The sequence below is a fragment of the Podarcis raffonei genome, chromosome 5 (assembly GCF_027172205.1).
Source record: "Podarcis raffonei isolate rPodRaf1 chromosome 5, rPodRaf1.pri, whole genome shotgun sequence".
NCBI classification, from domain to species: domain Eukaryota; kingdom Metazoa; phylum Chordata; class Lepidosauria; order Squamata; family Lacertidae; genus Podarcis; species Podarcis raffonei.
Window position 1 is genome coordinate 17,063,181 of NC_070606.1, and position 19,751 is coordinate 17,082,931.

Sequence of the window (19,751 nt, forward strand, 5' to 3'; positions counted from 1 at the left end):
GCCTGTTTAAATAGTTATTAACTAGCACCCTCTGGTGGATATAAATGAATGGTTCTTTGGTTTGCCTGAATGCTGCCGTAAGCCACCAGATTTTATCAATATCCAATGCAGATGTTGTTTTGCTGTTGGGGACAATTATCCCAAACCTTCCCAGTGACTGTCAGGTTTTGCTTTCCGTTAGAAAAATGTGGCCACTAGCTTTGGTGGTTTTAAAAGGGGGTTAGACAAATGCCCGAAGGACTGATCCTCACGGCTGCTAGCTGTGTTAAGATAAAGGGACTCCATTTTCATAGGCAATGTACCTCTAAATTCTTGGGGTGGGATCCAGGCTTCAACGGAGATTGGGACTGTTTCTTCACGCCTCACCTATGGGCTTCTCTGCCTGGGTGCTGGAAGCTGGAGAAGATGGGCCTTTCCCAGATCCCCCAGGGCCCTTCTTACAGATGCATGTTGCTCTTTTTTTTAAGTAAGGCAAGTGAATGGGCATCCATCTCTCGTGGATGCTTTTGCTGAGATTCCTGCATCGCAGCGGGTTGGACTGGATGACCCTTGTGGTCCCTTCCAACTCTACAATTCTATGAAATACTTTTGCAAAGCCAGCTGCAGAGGGGTTAGCGCAGAAGCTGAATGTACATCCCATGAACTTGTCTCTCAGCACTCTTTATACTCTGTTGGATGTGAATGTCCCAATCACTGCCAGCACAGTCGGAGCTCACTATGTGCAGCTAAGAGCTGTATTGGCACATATAGGGCAAAACAGTTGGAACCTACAGCTGGCATTTTCCAGAATAGTCTATGGCAAGGTATTTGATGTGGTCTCCCCCCACCCCCCGATGTTGCTGCACTCCAGCTCCTGTTAGGGAGCACAGGGAGGCTGAGTGGAAAATTCCACTAAAATAAAAACATCTCTGTCAGATGTTTGCACGCTTGGTGTCATTTGGACTGTGTGTGGTGCTTTAGAATCATGATTTTCAGGTTGGACATTGGATTGAAGCACACAGCTTGTCTTCAGATGCTCCCCCCTCCCTTGATGAAAAGCCAGGTTTTAAAAATATATATATATATATATATATATATATATATATATATATATATATATATTTTTAAGTGCTTTCAAACAACTCTTTCTTCTGCAGGCCACAGAGATGTTGGTTCACAACGCCCAGAACCTTATGCAGTCTGTCAAGGAAACAGTTCGGGAAGCTGAGGCCGCCTCCATTAAAATAAGAACAGATGCTGGATTCACTCTACGCTGGGTCAGGAAAACTCCTTGGTACCAGTAGAGCGCTGCCTTTCCCCTAAGCATATTTTTTTTAATAGAAAACCCCCTTGTTGGAGCAAAGAGAATTCTGTAAACAGCCAAAAGGTGCTTGAGCGATTAAAACTAGCCCCCTCCCCTGGAACTCCCTCTCTTAAGGGCTTTCATAAGTGTGCTGAGCTACCTTTGGTATCTAACCTCACCACAATTAGCTTTCACAACGGCAAGCTTTTCTCTCTTTGCTTTTGAGGGTTTTTTATATCTCCCGTTTTCATGAACTCTGTAACCTCAGTTTCCCCTCCCTGTTCTGCAGCATATATTCCAGTGGTTTTCAAGGAGAGGCAGTATATGCAGATTTCACTTTAGCATGGATGAAAACTCTGGGAAGCTGGTTTGCTTAGCTGTTTATTGTGAGGGACAATCAGAAGACCGAACAGTCCAGCACTTCCGTTTTCTGCTCCCTTTCCTCTAACTTTTTTAAAACCAGTGTGTTGCTGAGTTTGTTTCATTTCTTTCAAAAGTTTTCCCTTGCTGCAAGGGAAGAGGTGCTGTGTTCAAAAGCTGCTGCTGCTCGTCGTTCTGCCCAATAGTGATCTCAAAGCCATCAAAATCTGGGAGTAGCTGCCATTAGTCAGTTCAACACCTTATTGGTGATGAAACTGACCACTAATAACCGTTTGGAGCATTTAATTGAGAAGGAGCAGGGAGAGATTATGCAGCATCCCTTACTCTTTGGTCAGGAACAAAACAGCTGGGAGAGTTTTAAATTATATTTCAGCCTGTTCCCACTGGCATAAGGCTATGTCTTGCTTGTCCTCCCTGTCCTTTTTTTAAAATTGTACCCATAGGACAAAAATGTGTGTTTATATCAGGTTTTGTTTTGATTATCCTGCTTGCTTTAGCAGCGGAACAGTTCTTTCTCTGTTCTAGCCAATCACCATTGGGATGTGTTGGAGAAGGTACGAAAGCAGAACGTCTCCTATGAGGTAACACAAATAATGATCACTTTGGGCTTTTACACAGTGAAACACTCCTCAGATCCAGTGCTCATCAGTTGAATCGGCTGGCAAATGGAATGTTCTCTTTCAACCATGGTAGGGAACCTGGGGTGCTTAGTGCTGAAGTAGTATGACTTTATTTTTGTACTGATCTACACACCGTTGTCTTCTGCAGTTGCATAGAGCAGATAATTTAGGGCCCCGTGCATCAGAGATACCTCTCGCAGAAGCGCCCTTGACACTAATGAAAGAGCACCTCTTGTCTTTTGCAGGGCAACGTTCCTGCGCAAATCACTATTCCTACTTCTGAATTGCTTGTGTATTTGCAAATAAATTATGTACTGATGCTGCAGTGCCCCTATGCTGTCACGCAACAGAAGTTCATGCTCAGGAGACCTATAGAAGTGATAAGAGGCGGCACTTGTTTACCTGCTAAAAGTTTCTTTAAACTTAACTTCTGTGCCCCCTCTTTCTGGTGCAATTTAAAAGGGAATTTTTAAAAACACACACCCAGAAATGACCTTTTAATGACTTCTTTACAACTGCCTAGAGCAAGGGAATTTGCTTGCCCACATTTTCCTGAATACTTAGTGACTGTGCGGTACTCAAAATTGTCAGATAGGTTTCTGGCAATAAGTAGCCACAACCAGAAGATGAAAGGGAACATCACAGCCTTAGTCTGGATGCCTTGTTGCCTTTGCTTGGTTTGCATGAACTCAGCAGGAAGAGGAGACTCTGAATGTCTTTTCCCAACATATAGTCCAGCCTTTTCATCACGAGCTTTTAAAATCATCACCATTTAATAGCTTGACTTTGTATTAATGCAATATTACTAATGCCTTTAATTACATGACGGTTTATACCAAAGACTGCTTTTTGTTAAGGAATGTTTGAAGGAAAGCTCTGACTCATATTTGCCTTGGATATTTCTTCAGAATGTTTTACTAAGTTCTAAAGTCTTTTATAGAAGTTAATATCCTCCACACTTTATGCAATTTATGCTTTCCTGAACACTTGTTCATCAGACCTAAGATGAAGCAAACTTGAATGTCAGTTAGGAGCATTTTGCCACTAAATACCTTTGTTTATAAACCAGAATTTTGTTGTATATGCTAATATTTTCAACCTTCTTTGTTCTGTTCAAACAAAATAAAATGCATTTGTATAAAAAGTCCACTTAGGTCAGTATTTTCAGGTTTGAAGGGGAAACGACTTTGCTCATTGAATACAGACTGTTTGGCACAGTAGCACCAGCACTAAATGCACAACCATTTAATCAAAGCTCATTGTGTACGCATTTCAGTAACTCAATTAACCGAATGACCAGGCAGTACAGCCGAATTCCCTTTTATTTCATTACAAATAAGTACAACCTTGTTAAGCTGCTTTTGAGGTTTGCATGGCACAAACAAATTGCGTAGAGGGGGAAAAAACTTTCCAAAGTGGTGGCACCTACTGGACAATGCAAAGACTCCACTACCATACATTTTTCACCTTCAAAGTAAAGCAAGTTGTAGAAAATCCAGAATTGGCTACAGATTGTCTGCTGAATGCACAAGCTTGTAAGGCAAAAAACAGTTTAGGTTTGAAAGGCAGCATGTTGTAAACATTGCAGGGAAAGCCTTGTTCGTACCACTGAAGATCCCTCTGGCCAGAGGACTGTGCCCTTTGCCCCCCCTCCCTTTTGTTTCTGAATAGGACTTAGAAAGTGACATGCTCTAATACCCTTTCCAACAGGCTATAAGAAGAATGTCAGTTACCTTCAGCGATGTCCAAAAGTGGGTGTGGGTGTGTCCCTCTGTTTCCAGAAGTTCCTGCATTCCTCTTGTGCTTTGGTAGTTTGCTTGGCAGTGTACCGTGTTAGCTGGCTCTGCAGACAGTCCCCGGTTGCAATCACAAGTCATTTATCCCATCAGCCCACAAAAGGGAACTGTTACAGAAAGTTAATTTCAAAGCCATATATAAAGACCTATTTAAACTATGATTTAATTTGAAGATGTGTAGTGCATGGGAATGAGTCTAATCAAGAGGAACTGTTAAAACTGGCATCTAGTGTAACTGGAGTCACCAAGTCATCTTGTTTCCCCTCAACTGGGGTGGGGGAATCCCAAGAAAACCCAACATTGATCTGCCAAGAAAGCAGGGATCTTGAGTCTCATGTTCGCACTTGGAATTTCCCTGCTTTTGTGATGTACTTCACACCTTTAAACGGTTTGTACTTTTCTCCGTACATGTCAAGGCGGTTTACTTTTAACCCTGAAATAAGGAACAAGATAGGTTTTAGGGACACAAGCTTTAAACACGAGTCCGACTCTTACAACGGAGGAACCCCCTCATGAAAAAATCTGTTCAGCGCAACTACTGACAGCAAGTCAGTCCTTCAGAGTAGCCAGTTTCCCAATTTATAGGGGATATAACTTGGCATGAGCTTTATTTCCCCAAGCTGGTGCACTCCAGTTGTTGGATACCCATCAGCCATAACCGGCAGTAAAAGATAATGGGCATTGTTGTCCAAAATAACTAGAGAGCATCAGCGTGGGAAAGGTCAACTGGGTATGTGTCAATTTTAGGTTACAATTCTGCACCATGAACAGCTGAATTTGTTCAGATTGGCCTCCTTTTGCTAGTCACAGAGATAGATGCTGCTGCTGCTATTATTCATTGCATTTGTCGCTTGCTATAAAAAATGTCACACTGTAACTTAGTTATTAAAGCATGCAGAATTCAAAACATCACAAAGAGAAAATGTTGTCTATAAGTGCTCATCTTGCAATATTATAGAAGGTCAAATTCTGAACCAACCCACTAAAACATGAACACGGTAGAATGTTAAGCAGGGCTATGAGGCCACACACAGCCCTTTAGGCAGTGGCAATCTTCAGCCACTGCTGAGACTTTTAAGATTTCAGCAGGCATCAGACATTTGCTATGGTTGATGCCAAGATTGTGCCCCAAAGCCCAGTTCTGCGGTCAGCAAAACAGACAGCTCCTTCCTCTAATAGCAAACCTGGGTGACTGATTATCGACAGGACTGGAGCCAAAATGGGACTGCTAAGGAACAAGGAGGCCGGGACAATGTGTTCAGATGAACTCTGCAGTATGCAGAAATGCAAAACTTACTTAAAGTTCAAAAGGGGGCAATCCCCACCCAAGAAGAGCCCAATGAAGACTGAGCGTGCTCACCGACCTTCGGGAGATGGGAAGTGCCAAATAGGAAAGGGGTGGTGCAGAGGAAGAGACAATTGGCCTAACTATGCAGCTCTTGGTATTCTGGAGGAGGAGTGGCTGGTGCCTTGAAAAGGAACATTCCTCCTGGTGGACAAATTGCAGTATTTTTGCAGGTCCCACATTCTATACAGACTACTGAAATGCCATTTGTGGCAGATAAGAGGTAGAGGGACAGCCTTTAAAAGTATCCACCCTCTCCTGCAATAGATACTGATTTAAATCAGATTTTGATTTTTATTTTAAAAAGCTCCAGCTGTAGCAGGTTTCTCACAAATACGTCAGCCCAGTGATTTTAGAATTAAACCCAAACTTCAGGCAAACATTATCTTCTTATAAAAGTACTTTTTCCTCTGTAAAACACATTTTACGTCATCATACAGTACAATCTCTCTTGTATGAGAGAAAGTGGCAAGGGGGGGGGGGAGCTGGTGAGAGCTACCTCTGTTTTGCAGTTTGCTCAACTTCCTTGCAGTTTGCTGCCCCTTCTGTTTGTCCCACTTTGGGAGCCACCGCATGGTGAGAAAGCTAGCCCCTCTCCTGCTTCTTGGCTGTGCTTGTGAGCTGAAACTCAGGAACTGGCCAATCTATCTAAGCATGTCGCCTTCAAGAACTGAAATACGCTACTGAAGTCTTAAGTTGACCCCAACCTGCTGTGTGTTCCCTGAAGTTTGGGAGAGAAATTCAACACCAAGTCCTGCTCCAGGCCAATGGGATAAGGACCTTACCTGAAATAGCCAGCTGCTGTATCTTGAACTGAACATTCAGGTTGGGGTTTTCTTCTGGCTTGGGCGCTCCAGACTGCAAATTCACTACCCCTTTAAGGCTGGGCAGCTTCTGCGGGGTGATTTTGCCAACATCCCATGTTAACACCTAAACAACAAACAGTAGTGATAACAGTGCCTTTCCAAACTGCTTTTCCTGTGAACAAAGTCAACATTGTCACCTGCATATTATAGTGTGCATGTGCTGAAGATGAGATTTAAATAACTGGCTAAGGCACCCTGTCCCACTTCCAGGAAGTTTTGAACCGGTTTGCGGCTTTCTCGTGATGCAGCACCTACTCTTTCAAGCAGGGCAAAAACTGAGAAAACTGTTTCGCAAAAGCTGGACAGGATACACACTAAAGGCCTGGCTGAGGATCCTGAAGCAAACGGCTTTGTTGCTGCCAGCAAGCTCCTAACCTACATTTCTAAACCAAAAAGCAACAGAAACAAGGGAAAGAAAGCAACAGAATATTCTTCCACTTGGGTTCTTTCCAAGAACGAGCCTGATCCTCACCCCCTAACCCTGTTTGCTTGGAAGGAATTCTTTGTTTGAGCAGGATTTACAAGGGCTCATGTGCATGAATGCAGCCTCACACCCTAATCCTATCCATGTTTACTCAGAAGTAAGCCTCACAGTTCAGTTGGATTTACTGCTAAATCGGGTACTTGGGACTGTAACCTTAATAGGACAAACTGAGAAGCTGAGGGAGAAAAGCTGGCCAGAAACATTTGTTTCAGTCGAGGCAAATGGAATGCAAAATAACCCCCCTAATTAATATCCACTTGAGGACATTCGTGCACAATAAGCAATCTTTGGGTTTTATTCTGCACCCAGCTGTTTTTGCAATGTTTCTGGCAGGCAAAGAAATCAGCAGAAAAATGAGGAGTCAGTGGGATGTACAGGGAAGACAGTGGTCAGGAGGCCTTACCCTTTCGAGTGAAAGATTTACAGGACTCCAAATTCTGTGCAATTCTCGAGTGTCATTAGCCTGGCTATTTCTAATCATTTGCTCGAGAACCATGAGCCAGGGCTACACTTGCAACATCCCTGTGTTAGGTAAGTGTGTGTGTGATGACAGGGCATTGAGCTCACACTGGCAAGGCTGTATTCAAGTAAAGCAGTTGTGTGAAACAGCAAGGAAAGCCCAAGTATGAGGCGTGAGCTTGTATCCTAGGCTGCCGATTTCCACTTGCGCAATGGAACTTCTCCCTTATCTCCTCTCCTCTGAAGCCCGCCCCCCATGCACTCCCTGGATGGAGATTTTGGGGGATGCGCAGGGAGAAGGGAGGAAGTGGGGGGTCCTGTTGCATAAGCAGAATGCTGCTTGCGCAGTGCTGAATACAACCCAAAGGTGTCTTGTCACGTGTTCCCAGCCTCCCATAAGGCAGTCAAAGGTGAGCACACTTATGCAGAGATTAGAGAAGATCAAGCGGCCATATGAATTGGTCCAATGCTCCATTACACATGGCAGCCCCACCCCCTTTTCGTTTCATTGGAGCAAGCCCCTCTAATTATACGAAAGGTGGGTTATACAACCCACAGAGGACAACAGGACTTACTTTGGTGACAGGATCAAACGTGTGGTTGCCTTGTGTGGCTGTAAGGTTCACGTTGAGCACCGCTTTTGGCATGTGAACGGTCATGAGGACTCCTTCCACCGTCTTCCCCATGTTCTGTTTGGGCCCAATTGTGACATCAAATCTTCCCGAAGATGAGTTGTCCTTGAAGCCAATCGCATGCTTCACGTATACTGGGATGGCCACCAAACTATACATTCAAAAAAGAGATTAAATGCAGTCATTAACCGTGTGGACACATACCAAATATGAGATGCTGTTTTACACACTGGGAAGTGGAGGCTTGTAAATGAATGAAGGCAAGTGGTCAGAACAGTGAACTCCTGGTTCTGCTTCCACTCCCTAGATAGCTCAGTTGGTTAGATCATGGTGCTGATAATGCCAAGGTTACCAGTTCGATCCTCCATAAGGGACAGCGGCATATTCCTGCATTGCACGGGGTTGGACTAGATGATCCTCAGGGTCCCTTCCAACTCTACAATTCTGATTCTCTCTCCCTGTATTATAAATCAAGCCCAAATCTAGTATGCCTTACAGCCCCTCCACTCTCTTTCCCACCCAGATCTAAGGCATGTCTGCAGCTATGAGTTGGGCCAAACGTATTCAGGGACAGCCCCATGGAAGCCACGCTTTCCACGAAGTCCCAAGCAGCCCCTTGCAAGGTTGTGTTGGCATGGATGTTAGAATTCCCTAGGACAACCAAACTAGGTGTCTCCAGCAGAACATCTGTCACCACCTGAAGCAGCTCAGGGAGAGAATCGTTGGTGCAGCGGGGAGGTCAGTACACCAAAAGGAATCTCATATTGCCCAATTGCCAAACTTCAAGAACATGCACTCAGAAAACTGGGTCTTCCCAATAGGACACCTGATGCAAACTAATGACTTCCTAAAACCCACTGCAACCCCCCTCCCCACCCATATGACCTGGGTTGCTGTGCATAAGAGAAACCTGGTGGACAAGCAGCAGCAAGAACAGGTCCATCTGCCTCATCCAAACAAGTCTCTGTTACACATGCCAGGTCAAGTCCTCCATCCACGATCAAGTTGTGGATGACGGTGGTCTTGTGAATCATTGACCTGGCATTGCACAGCAGCACCTTAGGGTCATGTAGGTCTCCCTTGTTGATTCCAGTATCCTTCTGGTCAAGGCCAGACCTGGAGGCCGGGATAGTCTTCAAACAACGACTAAACCTGCCTCCTCAGCAAATGACATGGTCTGGTCCTAGCGTAACTCCTCCTCCTACCCGTGATCACTAAGACCAGGTGTCCCAGTGCATCCCCCACTGTGGAACCTGTCCCAGCCATTCTGCTGGCTGGGGCCCACTCCCAGGCAGCCATGACCTTCTCCCCTTCAGAACAGAGTATGTTATACAACTATGCAATAAGTCAATAAAACAGTAGAAACTAATAATAAGAAACACAATTTACAGTTATACTAAATGGACATGAGAGATTGCCGCAAGACAACTTCTAGAAAAACTCCTAGACAAATGGCTTTGAATCTTGGCAATGTTCTGAACTGTTCTGCGTAGCTGGGGTTGGCTTACTAACAGATTTCCCTGCTTTTTAAAATAACAACAAAAGGAGTCTCAGTGACTGCCATCCACCTCCCTGAGTAACCCACATACATGCCATGGAGTGTGGCAATGGCGGTCACCAAAAGAACCTCCATTACTGTTAGAGAAAAAGCAAGCCACTCCCACCATTGGTGAAAGAAATCCTAACCTTTAAAAATAATTTACCCCTAAATTACGGGGCAAACCCACCAAAATGTCACCCACCCTCATTTGACAACAGGTGAATGGGTATGTGAACTGGAGAGAGTGTGCCATTTTCTTTGGATCTGATATCCTGCTTTATCACTACCCTAAGGAGTCTCAAAGTGTCTCACAATCTTCTTTCCCTTCCTCCCTCCCAACAAACACTCTGTGAGGTGAGTGGGGCTGAGAGACTTCAGAGAAGTGTGACTAGCCCAAGGTCACCCAGCATCTGCATGTGGAGGAGCGGGGAATCGAACCCGGTTCACCAGATTACGAGTCCACCGCTCTTAACCACTACACCACACTGGCTCTCATCAACAGTGTAAACTGGCTTTCAGCAAACTATGGGATCCTCATAACAAAACCACTTCTGAGTCTGTGGGTAGGGATTTGCCTAATTTTTTGCACACAGAGATGCTCAGTTTTCGTTAGGCACAGAAATAATAAGCAATATTAGCCTGTGTTTCTAAGACCTGTCTTAGAAACTATGCAGGTTACAGAAAGGTATCAGCATGCATACGGCACCAACGAAAAGATTAGAGTTTAGCAGGATCGTGGATGACAGCAAAGACAACTGTTGTGTATATACACAGCCCCTCATCTTCAGACTTACTTTTGTGAGCTGACTCGATAGGAAATCAATCTGAAGTTTCCATCTGGGGGAATGAAGGAGAGCACTCTTTCCGACTCCCAGCGCTTGAATCGAATACAGGGGTGAAAGCTCACATCATCCAGGAGTCTTGGATTCTACAGAAGGTGAATCAAGATAAACACTTTCTCAGTCATACTAATTATTGACTAGATGACCTAAGGGTTCTTTCCAACTCTACAGTTTTAGGATTTCATTATTCATCCCGGAGCATCACAATGTTTTTCTCTCATATTCATTAGAATACATTGATCTTGGCAAATCTAGAGATTTTCAAAACCTGGCCCAGTTAAACTCACTGCCTTGGTATTTGGCAAGTCACTGTCATGTGCCAACTAGTAAGGTTTTTGGAAGATAGGAGGAGACAATAGCTGCAAGCCTATGCAAACTAATTTAGGGTTAAGTGGGACTTTCTTTTGAGTCAACATGAATAGGATTGCACTAGTTAATGATTAATGCTTTTGGATGAGTGCTATGCTTCAACTCTCAAGAGCCAACATCTATCCCTTGCGTTCATTTGTGTATAAAACACACACACAAACTGTGATAGACCTGAGTCCCTCTGTGTCACATAATACACATATTTGCCTCCTCCTCACCTTCAAGGTGATTCCTGGCGCTTATAATAGACTCATTCCCTACATGCAGCTTGCAAGTGCTTCAGTTAGCCTTTGCCGGTGGATCACCCCTAGGCTGTTACTCATTTCCTTCCCAAGTTATTTTCTCCTATTTTCTGGGCACTTCATGGAGCCCCAAAGTGACTCTCTGTACACAACTGTGCACGTTGGTGCTTAAATAAATGAATAATAAATAGTCACTGCCTTTCATATAGTTTCCCTTCTTTAATGAACTTACTGCATTTAGAATTTGAGGCACAGCAGGATTCTCTGCCACCCAGGGACAGGGCTCCCTCCACACTGCCCTGACAGCTTGAAATACAGTACCGGTTTTAAGTTAACAGGAGGTAGGGGAAAAGGCAGGCTGATGCTTGAGTGGTGCAGACTGGGAGCTTAGACGGCGGTTCCCTTCTCATGGGTTGAATAATCTAGATCATGGGTACTTCACTCATCCAGATTTAGGCTGGCCAGAGCGACCAGAAGCAACAGTAACAGGTCAAAGGACACACTGCTAGGAGTCTGTTCAACACAGCTAGTGCTGGGATAGCGGGTCCCTCTCCTGCACAATTACTTTAATTCCTCTCATTCACTGTTATTTAAGGCAGGGATGGGGGAACCTTTGGCCCATAAGCCTGATTAAGCCCAGCCTGGGCCTCAATTTATATTGCAAACCAACCTGTCATCATTGGATGAAGGGTGGTATAGAAATTACTACTACTAATTGTAATTTGGGCAGTTTCCCCACAAACCATGCCCACCTGCTCCCACACCTGATATCATATACCTACATGGCTACAAAAGACCAATCAGGAACCAAAGTGAGATCCTGACTGTTTTTCCCAAGCGGAACTCGCTGACAGCACCAATCAGCTGCTTGAGGATCCACGATTGTACGGAGGGTTCTGTTTGCGTTCAGGTGAATGCAGACCTCTACTTCTATTTACAACGAACATGCACACACACTATAAACGAAAACGCGACTTACCATAAAAGAAAGTGAAAGATCAGGCATCCCCGAGAGTTTGATGCAGGCATCAATGACCCCTTGAATTTCTGCAAAGACTGTGGAGCCTGGCAGAGAGGAAGGAAAGATCACCGAGCGATCTCTTAAAAGAGGATTATCAGCAGATCACACCTTAAGGAGTCATTTGCACCATGCAAGTGAATAAACTAATTTAATGTGCTTCAGGCAGACTTCAGTTCATTGGATATTATTTGCCCTGGGGATATGTTTTTTGAATTGCCACAACAACTGAAGATGTTTTTTAGCAACTGTGGCATTGCTGCTAGAAGAACAAGCGGTGCCATTTCCAAATCTTGTTTCTCCCATGACCTCATTAAGTGGTCTTAAGAAAGTCATTCAGTTTCGGCCTTGGCCCCTTATCTATAGCATGTGAGTAGTTAATATTGACATTACAACAACCCTGTAAGGTAGGCTTACTGAGATATCAAATTTCACTGAGAACTTCGAAATCCAAGCTACTATATAAAAGATATTACTGAAGACTATTGGTGAAGCACTACCCCAGGTCTAACTCTTCCATTTCACTCTGCCAAGGATAAGAACACACATTTGAAAGCCTCGTACCAGATTTGTCTATAATGGCATCTATTTCTTCAATCACATCGAAGTAAGCTTCATTGTTGGTGTACTTTACTCCTGCTCTTCTCCAGGGAATATTTGACAGCTGCCCAGTTGGAAGAGTATCGCCCACATTGCTGCTGCCTTGGAAATACAAGAATAGCCAAAAGAAACTAGTAAGAAATCAATATCCTAAGAAAACAAAAAAACCTGTCATACACACACACACCACCCTCCTTATTGAATGACTGGAAAGTAGGCAACGTAATGCTGATTTTTAACAAGGGACTCAGGAAGCTACATGCCAATTAGCTTAACATCTGTCAGAGGTAAACTGGTACAAAGCATACATTTCCCAGCCACTCTGGGCGGCTTCCAACAAAACACTAAAATACAATGACCTATTAAACATTAAGAGCTTCCCTAAACAGGGCTGCCTTTACATGTCTTCTAAAAGTTTGGTAGTTGTTGTTCTCTTTGACATCTGGTGGGAGGGCGTTTCACAGGGAGGGTGCCACTACCGAGAAGGCCCTCTGCCTGGTTCCCTGTAACTTGGCTTCTCGCAGCGAGGGAACTGCCAGAAGGCCCTCGGCGCTGGACCTCAGTGTCTGGGCAGAATGATGGAGGTGGAGACGCTCCTTCAGGTATACTGGACAGAGGCCGTTAGGGCTTTAAAGGTCAGCACCAACACTTTGAATTGTGCTCAGAAACGTACTGGGAGCCAATGTAGGTCTTTCAAGACCAGTGTTATATGGTCTCGGCGGCTGCTCCCAGTCACCAGTCTAGCTGCTGCATTCTGGATTAATTGTAGTTTCCAGGTCACCTTCAAAGGTAGCCCCACATAGAGCACATTGCAGTAGTGCAAGCGAGAGATAACCAGAGGATGTACCACTCTGGTGAGACAGTATATGGACGAATAATCTTTGCAGAAGAATCAAGAAGGAAAATCTTGCTTCAGCCGGGGCTAGGCGATATCTGGTTTTCAACACTGCGATATATAACCAGCTAAACATCTTGATGTATCAAGGATGGAGCTATGTAGAGCATTGGCTGGTTTCGCGGTGTTTCCCACTTTGTGATTTTTACATAGCACGCACATACATCAGGATTCATGATATATTGCCAGGTCAAAAATAATAAAACTGATTCATGAAACTGGTTTTGAACTATATATCAATATATCGCCCAGCCCTAGCCTCAGTGCCATCTGGAGTGATTTGAGAGTGTCAACAAGCAAGTGGATAGGCTGGTCTGGTAAATACTACATAGTTCTTTGACAAAGCCCCCGCTAAGCAAATGATGATGCTGGATAAATTTAGCAGTCATGGGATAAGAGGTCTGGCCCTCTTTTGCAGGAGCAGCCAACATGGCTGATGCAAATCTCATCAGCTCCAGCCAGTTTCTCAAAGGCGGAGGGCATGTTATCTGATCCTGCTCTCATAGCTCAGGAACTTAAGAAACATTCAAAGGTTTCTCTTCCTGAATTTGCACAAACCAACAGAAATTTGGAGAAGCACAAAGTGGTCAAGCCTTTGATTTCAAGAACAAGTTGCGTTTGGAAGCTGTCGTGGTACCTGTGATGGAGTTGACAACGGAGCGCAGGATCGTGGGAGGCTTAATGAGCTCTTTCAGGATGTTGGATTCTGTTGCCAGAGGAAAGCCATTGTCCAGCATTTCTTCAAGAAGCTCATAGACAATAACAACATTGTCTTTAATTGCAGTCTCTGAGCACTCTCCAAAGTAATCCTAAACCAAGCAGAGGATGCAAAGGAGGCAATTTATTCCATTTAAAAGCTTTTACTTCACCTAAAAACCCTGTTATATTCAGCAACTGCCACAGCCTAATGCTCCGCAAGCTTTTTGAACCACACACTTAAGATGAATTGCTGAGTGCAGCAAAAGCAAGCAGACCTGGTATTTTTTCTCCTTGCCAGAGCTGATGTCCACTTGTTTCCCTGCTCTTCCATGCTCAGATGGGACTGCAAAGAATTTTGACAGGTGGGCAGGGCAACCTACCTGTGACATTAGAGTGGTGCCTGTAATTCTCAGGTGAGCTGCCTTTCCCACCTGTCAAAGTCTGTCACCCCTAATATAGACAGAGGCTCCTCTTAGCGATAGCCCCACTCAACAAAAAAAGCTAACTACTACTTTGTTTTTGTATTTGACTAAAATTATTTCTATTCTAGTTACCCAATTTCACCCACTCTGTGCTAATTCATTACATTACTAGTTAATTGTACAAAACAAAGCATTTCTAAAAGTTAAATGCTTGTTGTATATAAAAGTGGGAGAGGAATCCTCCAGGCCAGGCTTCCTCCAGATGTTTTGAGACTACAATTCCCATTATCCCTGACCACTGGTCCTGCTAGCTAGAGATCATGGGAGTTGTAGGCCAAAAACATCTGGAGGGCCAAGTTTGAGGAAGCCTGTTCCAGGCAAACAGGCCAGAGTGTGTGACAAGTGTATTTAAATGCAACTCAGCACCCCGTGGAATGCTCACATGGCTAAGAACAGGCATAGGCAGACTTGGCCCTCCCCAATGTTTTGGGACTACAACTCCCATCATCCCTAACCAGTGGTCAGGGATGATGGGAACTGTAGTCCCAAAACATCTGGAGGGCCGAGTTTGCCTATACCTGGCTAAGAACTTCCCCAAGGCCCGCAACTCGTAGGAATTAGACCTTCGTTTCCCCTCTGAAACCCTACAATTGCTCCGCAGACTAACCTGAAAAGTGTCTGCTACACGGTGAAGGAATTCAATGACAAAGAGTGGCGGCACTTCTGTCTGTATGACAGACACAAAAAATATTTTATCCCGATAGATGCTGATGAGGTAGTGGTGAGGCGTGGAGATGACAGGAGGCACATTTTCAACATCGGCCGCTCTCTCCTGAGCTTCAAAGAAATAATCACACACAGATTGGCTGACAACGCTCTTCCAGTGCTTCTCCAAGAATATATCACCAGAACAGTTTATAAGAAACAGACTGTGGATCATTTTCTGTTGGAGACACATTCACACATATTAATGCAAATAAACAATTATTTGGGCTGTTGATCTGCTTCCTCCCTCCCCCACCCCCCCTGAAACTTTTTGGGAACCATATGCACTAGAAGAGGTAGCTCAGGCTACATATAAACATAACTGCTGTGTGCTGTCTGGAAGAGGGTCAGTGGAAGAACCCATCCTTTGAAGCCTAGCCTTTGAAACTCAGAATTTTCTGCAAGGTAATCCAAGTTAGCAGTCAGGAAAATTTGCCTGCAGAGCTGCATCTGAAACAATTTGCAGACTAGCTAAATAACACTTGGCTGGAGTCAACGTATGGAAAGTCCTATGTTAAACTCACCAGAGGTTTTTATTTTACTTTTAGATTTACAAAATACCTAAATAGTTTCTCATTATAGCAATTTTTACTGGTTTATGAGAGTCATCTGGGTTCTACTGCCAGCTGCTTTTAAGCAAAGATAAACAAATCAAGAGTAATGGTAGCAGCCATTTTGAAGTGCCCCATTTATTTCCTAATGCATTATTATCTTTAATATGCCACTGTAAAAGGCGTTATTTAAATACTAAAAAGCGTGCTACCTGGTTTAATAAATTTGCTGCTACTATCTACGCAGCCGGTTTATGAAAGGTTTTTTCTAGCATTAGTAAAAACCACATGTTTTAAAGCTCCATGACAAGAGATTTTCCAGGAACCTAACAGGACGAAAGGAACACACCAGTTAGAAAATCTCAGCCTTGGGGAAAGTAGCAAGTCGTATTCTTTGTCTGCTAAGTCGACAAACCCCGTTTTTGCACAGACTTTCATTGATACAGTCTTCAGTGAAACTTCAATGGAACTTAGCTGGAGGAGGAAATAGTAATAGCTAGCCAGGCATAGCCTTTAGATTTTATTTGTGTATCAAATCAGAATTAGGCTCTGCAAGTAAATCTTCAAGAGACAACAAATTTCAGTAGCAATAGCACAAGTTGCAGTTAATACTACTAACTTACAGAGCTTCAAAAGAAGGACCAAGGAAGTTCAAGAGGGATAGTTCAGAGAGTGATGGAGTAGATCTGGGTGGAGGACCTCTGCCCCTCCAGATGTTTACCAACATCAGGAAGAATGTTCTGACTGTAAGAGCTGTTTGACAGTGGAACAGACACCCTCGGAAGGTTGTGGATGCTCCTTCCTTGGAGGTTTTTAAGCAGAGGTTGGATAGCTCTCTGTCTTGTATGATCTAGTTAAGATCCCTGCATTGCAAGGGGCTGGACCAGTTGACCCTTGATGTCCCTTCCAACTCTACAGTGCTTTAATTCTATGACTCCAACTCCCTTTAGCACCAGCCAGCAGGGCCAATTGTCAGTGATTATGGGAACTGCAGTACAACAATATCTGCAAGCAGCGTTTGAAATTTTCCAGGCCAGGCTATTGGCCACTTGTGAGCAAATGAAAATGCCTATGCACCAGGATGGTATCTGATGTCTCCATCATCTGGAGGTGCATGCCTGGGAATCCTTAGATCTTGACTGTTTTCACACACTAATAACACCACTGTAGAATTCTGTTATATTGTATCTGCACAATCAGAATGAATTTCAGGAACCAAAAAGCTGTAGTGAAAAATATGACTTTTTGAGCCATCTGGCCCCAAAATGGCAACTAGGCATTCCGTTTTGGTGACTGTAACCCTGGTTTAGGAGCCATTTGGTCCCTAGCTTTTTGCGGGTTGCTGGGAAACAGAGTTCAATAAAATCTGGAGGGCTTGAGGCAAGTTCTTCACCTCAATACTGTGTAAGCCTCAGGGCAAGTCAGTATCATCCCGAAAACATGCCCTATTGTTCTAGTCTGAACAGAAAATTCTACATGATTAATGTCTTTTTAACATTACACAACCATTAATGTCTTTGGAAAATCTTTGCAATTTGCAACGCAATCACAGAAAGCTTCCTTTTCTGCCAGTAGCACTGATGAAAATGTTCATGGGCTTTTAAGGATGCTACCAATGAATTTTCAATTTTTCACATCTCAGTGATTTTTCTGGCTCCCAAATTGATCTGCCAAAAGCTGGCTAGGTGTCATATGGTTATGACTGTCCTTCACTATGATAGAAAGTGAGATATAAAAGCTATTGCCCCGGTTGCACCAATGGAATATTTAGAGGCCTTTTGTTTGTTTTGCAAGATTGCAAAGTTGAAAATGAATCTGACTTGTGACATAGCATGGCATCAAAAAAAAAAAAAAAAAAAAAAGCTGCTGTGCACCAGCTAGTCCGATGCTGGAGATGTCAGGTGCCATCCTGGCACCCAGGTATCTTCACTTGGTCATGAGCGGCCGATAGACAGGTGCAAGATGCACCTGGCTAATTTTGAACGCTGCATGGAGCCAATGAAAACATACAACAGGACCACTTCACCTGGTCCACTGCCCCGACTAACCCTCTGAGTCAGCAGAACTTGCCTTTTCAACTACCGTTCTGAACATTAGTTTATACTGAAAAGGAAATATGATATAATCCAGGATCAATTTATCAACTGTCAACATACTGGATGCCTATTTTGCACTCCTTACTAGGATCTGCCTACAGCAGGTACTCCATTGCTCCTCTCCTGGTTACACTAAAGGCCAAGAAATTCAGCAGACAGCTGTATAGAGGTCGTGAAATAATTATGGAAACACCTTCCCAGTGCATTCCAGTGCCAACAGAATGAGCACCATGTGCTTTAAACACAACACCATCCCCCATCCCCCCTGAAGCAGAAGCTACTTTTGACTTCAATTGCTATAACCCAGCCTAATAATGAAATATTTCATTGGGTGCTTCGTGCAGCATCCATACAGACAAGAGCACCCTTAATTCCTGAAAAGAGCTTCAGATGTGGAAGGGAAGGTGTTGGCAACACTCTGGATCACCCTCCTTTCTTTCCTATCTCTATAGTCCATCAGCTGTTCTGGTTTGTCAATTATCCAATAGCACAAACCATTGTTTACATATCCATTTCAAGCTAGGGTTTCCGGTTCTGGATTGCTAGCCAGCTGCAAACTATAAATTGCCAATGGCCGCCACACAAACATGTAATTAAGATTCCTTAACCACTGCCTGGTGTGAAGTCTGATGTGGACCATTCAGATCTGCCTGTCCCTTGTCTGTGGGGAACCCAAACTCCTGAGGCTTAGCCAACACCAACCAATATGTGAAAGTCTGCAGGCCGGTTTGTGTAACAACAGTTTATTTTACGATACTGCTGGAGGAGATGTATATAGGTGTTTGGGTTTTTTTTGCCTTTTGCTTTTTACATCTTGCCACGCCTAAAGGACAAACAAGCATCTTCCAAATTACAAGCAAACAGTCCAGTTTTTTCCTTCACCTAGAACCTCAGCCCTCATGTAATTTAAGTTATACTGCTGCCATTAGCTCAACGGTGAACGTGCATGCAACCCTCGGGACCAGCTGTATTTCTCACGTCTCATTTCCCCACCCAAAACAAACCCCCAACAGTTGAAAATACCACCAAACTAGTTCAGCAAAGGATTACAGAAGTGGCAGCAAGATTTCTAGCATTTCCAGGAATCGCATTTTTTTTTACAAGCAGCCTGGAGAAACATCTGTTAGTTCTCTAAGCAGCTGGTACCACCCAAAGAGTCACCGACAGCGCAAGCCTCAGCATGTCTACTCAGAAGTAAGCCCTATTTGCATGCAACGGGGCTTTCTCCAGGAAAGTAGGGGCGGGGATCAGGGACTGTAGCCTAAGCAGCCAGTTCAGTCTTAACCTCCTACTGAATCGTAACTAAGTGCCTTTACGCACGAACCTTCCACAAACTCACCCTCCAAGCGGAAAACTAACTCTAGAGCAGCAGGATCCGGCACAAGCCACACAGCAGCAGCAGCGCTGGCAAAAAGATGGCTGCGAAGCCCTCCGATGGGGCCAGCCCCATCGCTAACCACACCCCGGCAGGGCGCCCTTGCAAACTGCCTGCACTGAAATGCAAGCCGCGGTTGGAAGAGGCCCGGGCGCCTGCCTTCCTAGGAATGTCCCTGCCATCTCCATTGCGCTTCCTAGTCCAAAAGGAACGCTGCATCCTCGCTCCGGAGTTTTGGAGCGCAGCGAACTTCGCTGGGCGCGTTTTCATCCTTGGTTGCAATTTTTTGCTAACAATTCAAGCGCGCACCCAAGCGCAGAACTGGGAGTTGCATTATCGCCGGTCCTACCTGAAAATCTGGGGCCAAGTCCTTCCGCCTTTTTTATTTTTAAGCCCAATGCCCGCGAATTCCCTCAGTTGCTGGATCAGGCATTTCGCCCAGCCTACCCTGCGCGCTTTCGTGCGTAAATCT

At 44.3% G+C, this 19,751-nt stretch overlaps 2 protein-coding genes across 4 annotated transcripts in view; one reads left to right on the plus strand and one right to left on the minus strand.

Annotated features, from left to right (window-relative positions):
- VCL (vinculin) overlaps positions 1-3,430 on the plus strand; it is an 84,092-nt gene extending 80,662 nt beyond the window's left edge. For both annotated transcript variants that reach the window (XM_053388063.1, XM_053388064.1), the window contains one exon: positions 1,137-3,430. In XM_053388063.1, coding sequence (XP_053244038.1) covers positions 1,137-1,283 — 147 coding nt within the window. In that variant the 3' untranslated portion in view covers positions 1,284-3,430. The remainder of the gene's footprint in view (positions 1-1,136) is intronic.
- A 788-nt stretch (positions 3,431-4,218) lies between these two features.
- AP3M1 (adaptor related protein complex 3 subunit mu 1) lies at positions 4,219-19,725 on the minus strand. 2 transcript variants are annotated; one of them, XM_053388066.1, is made up of 9 exons: positions 19,629-19,725; positions 15,160-15,435; positions 14,009-14,180; positions 12,441-12,578; positions 11,838-11,923; positions 10,200-10,333; positions 7,809-8,016; positions 6,210-6,354; positions 4,219-4,512 (listed from the first exon to the last, which is right to left on the minus strand). In XM_053388066.1, the coding sequence occupies exons 2-9, from the start codon at positions 15,430-15,432 to the stop codon at positions 4,412-4,414; spliced, it is 1,257 nt and encodes a 418-aa protein (XP_053244041.1). In that variant the 5' UTR covers positions 15,433-15,435; positions 19,629-19,725; the 3' UTR covers positions 4,219-4,411. The 2 variants fall into 2 exon arrangements, with proteins under 2 accessions (XP_053244041.1, XP_053244040.1); XM_053388065.1 differs by lacking the exon at positions 19,629-19,725 and adding an exon at positions 19,244-19,514.
- Positions 19,726-19,751: the final 26 nt, after the last annotated feature.

Bases quoted from the DNA above. Each gene is read 5' to 3' on its own strand.
- AP3M1 (XM_053388066.1), bottom strand. From the start codon at position 15,432: ATGATCCACAGTCTGTTTCTTATAAACTGTTCTGGTGATATATTCTTG. The intron at 12,579-14,008 runs GTACCACGACAG...TGTATTTCCAAG, and splicing joins CGTTGTCAACTCCATCACAG to GCAGCAGCAATGTGGGCGAT. The intron at 6,355-7,808 runs GTAAGTCCTGTT...TTTGTTGTTTAG, and splicing joins CGTTTGATCCTGTCACCAAA to GTGTTAACATGGGATGTTGG.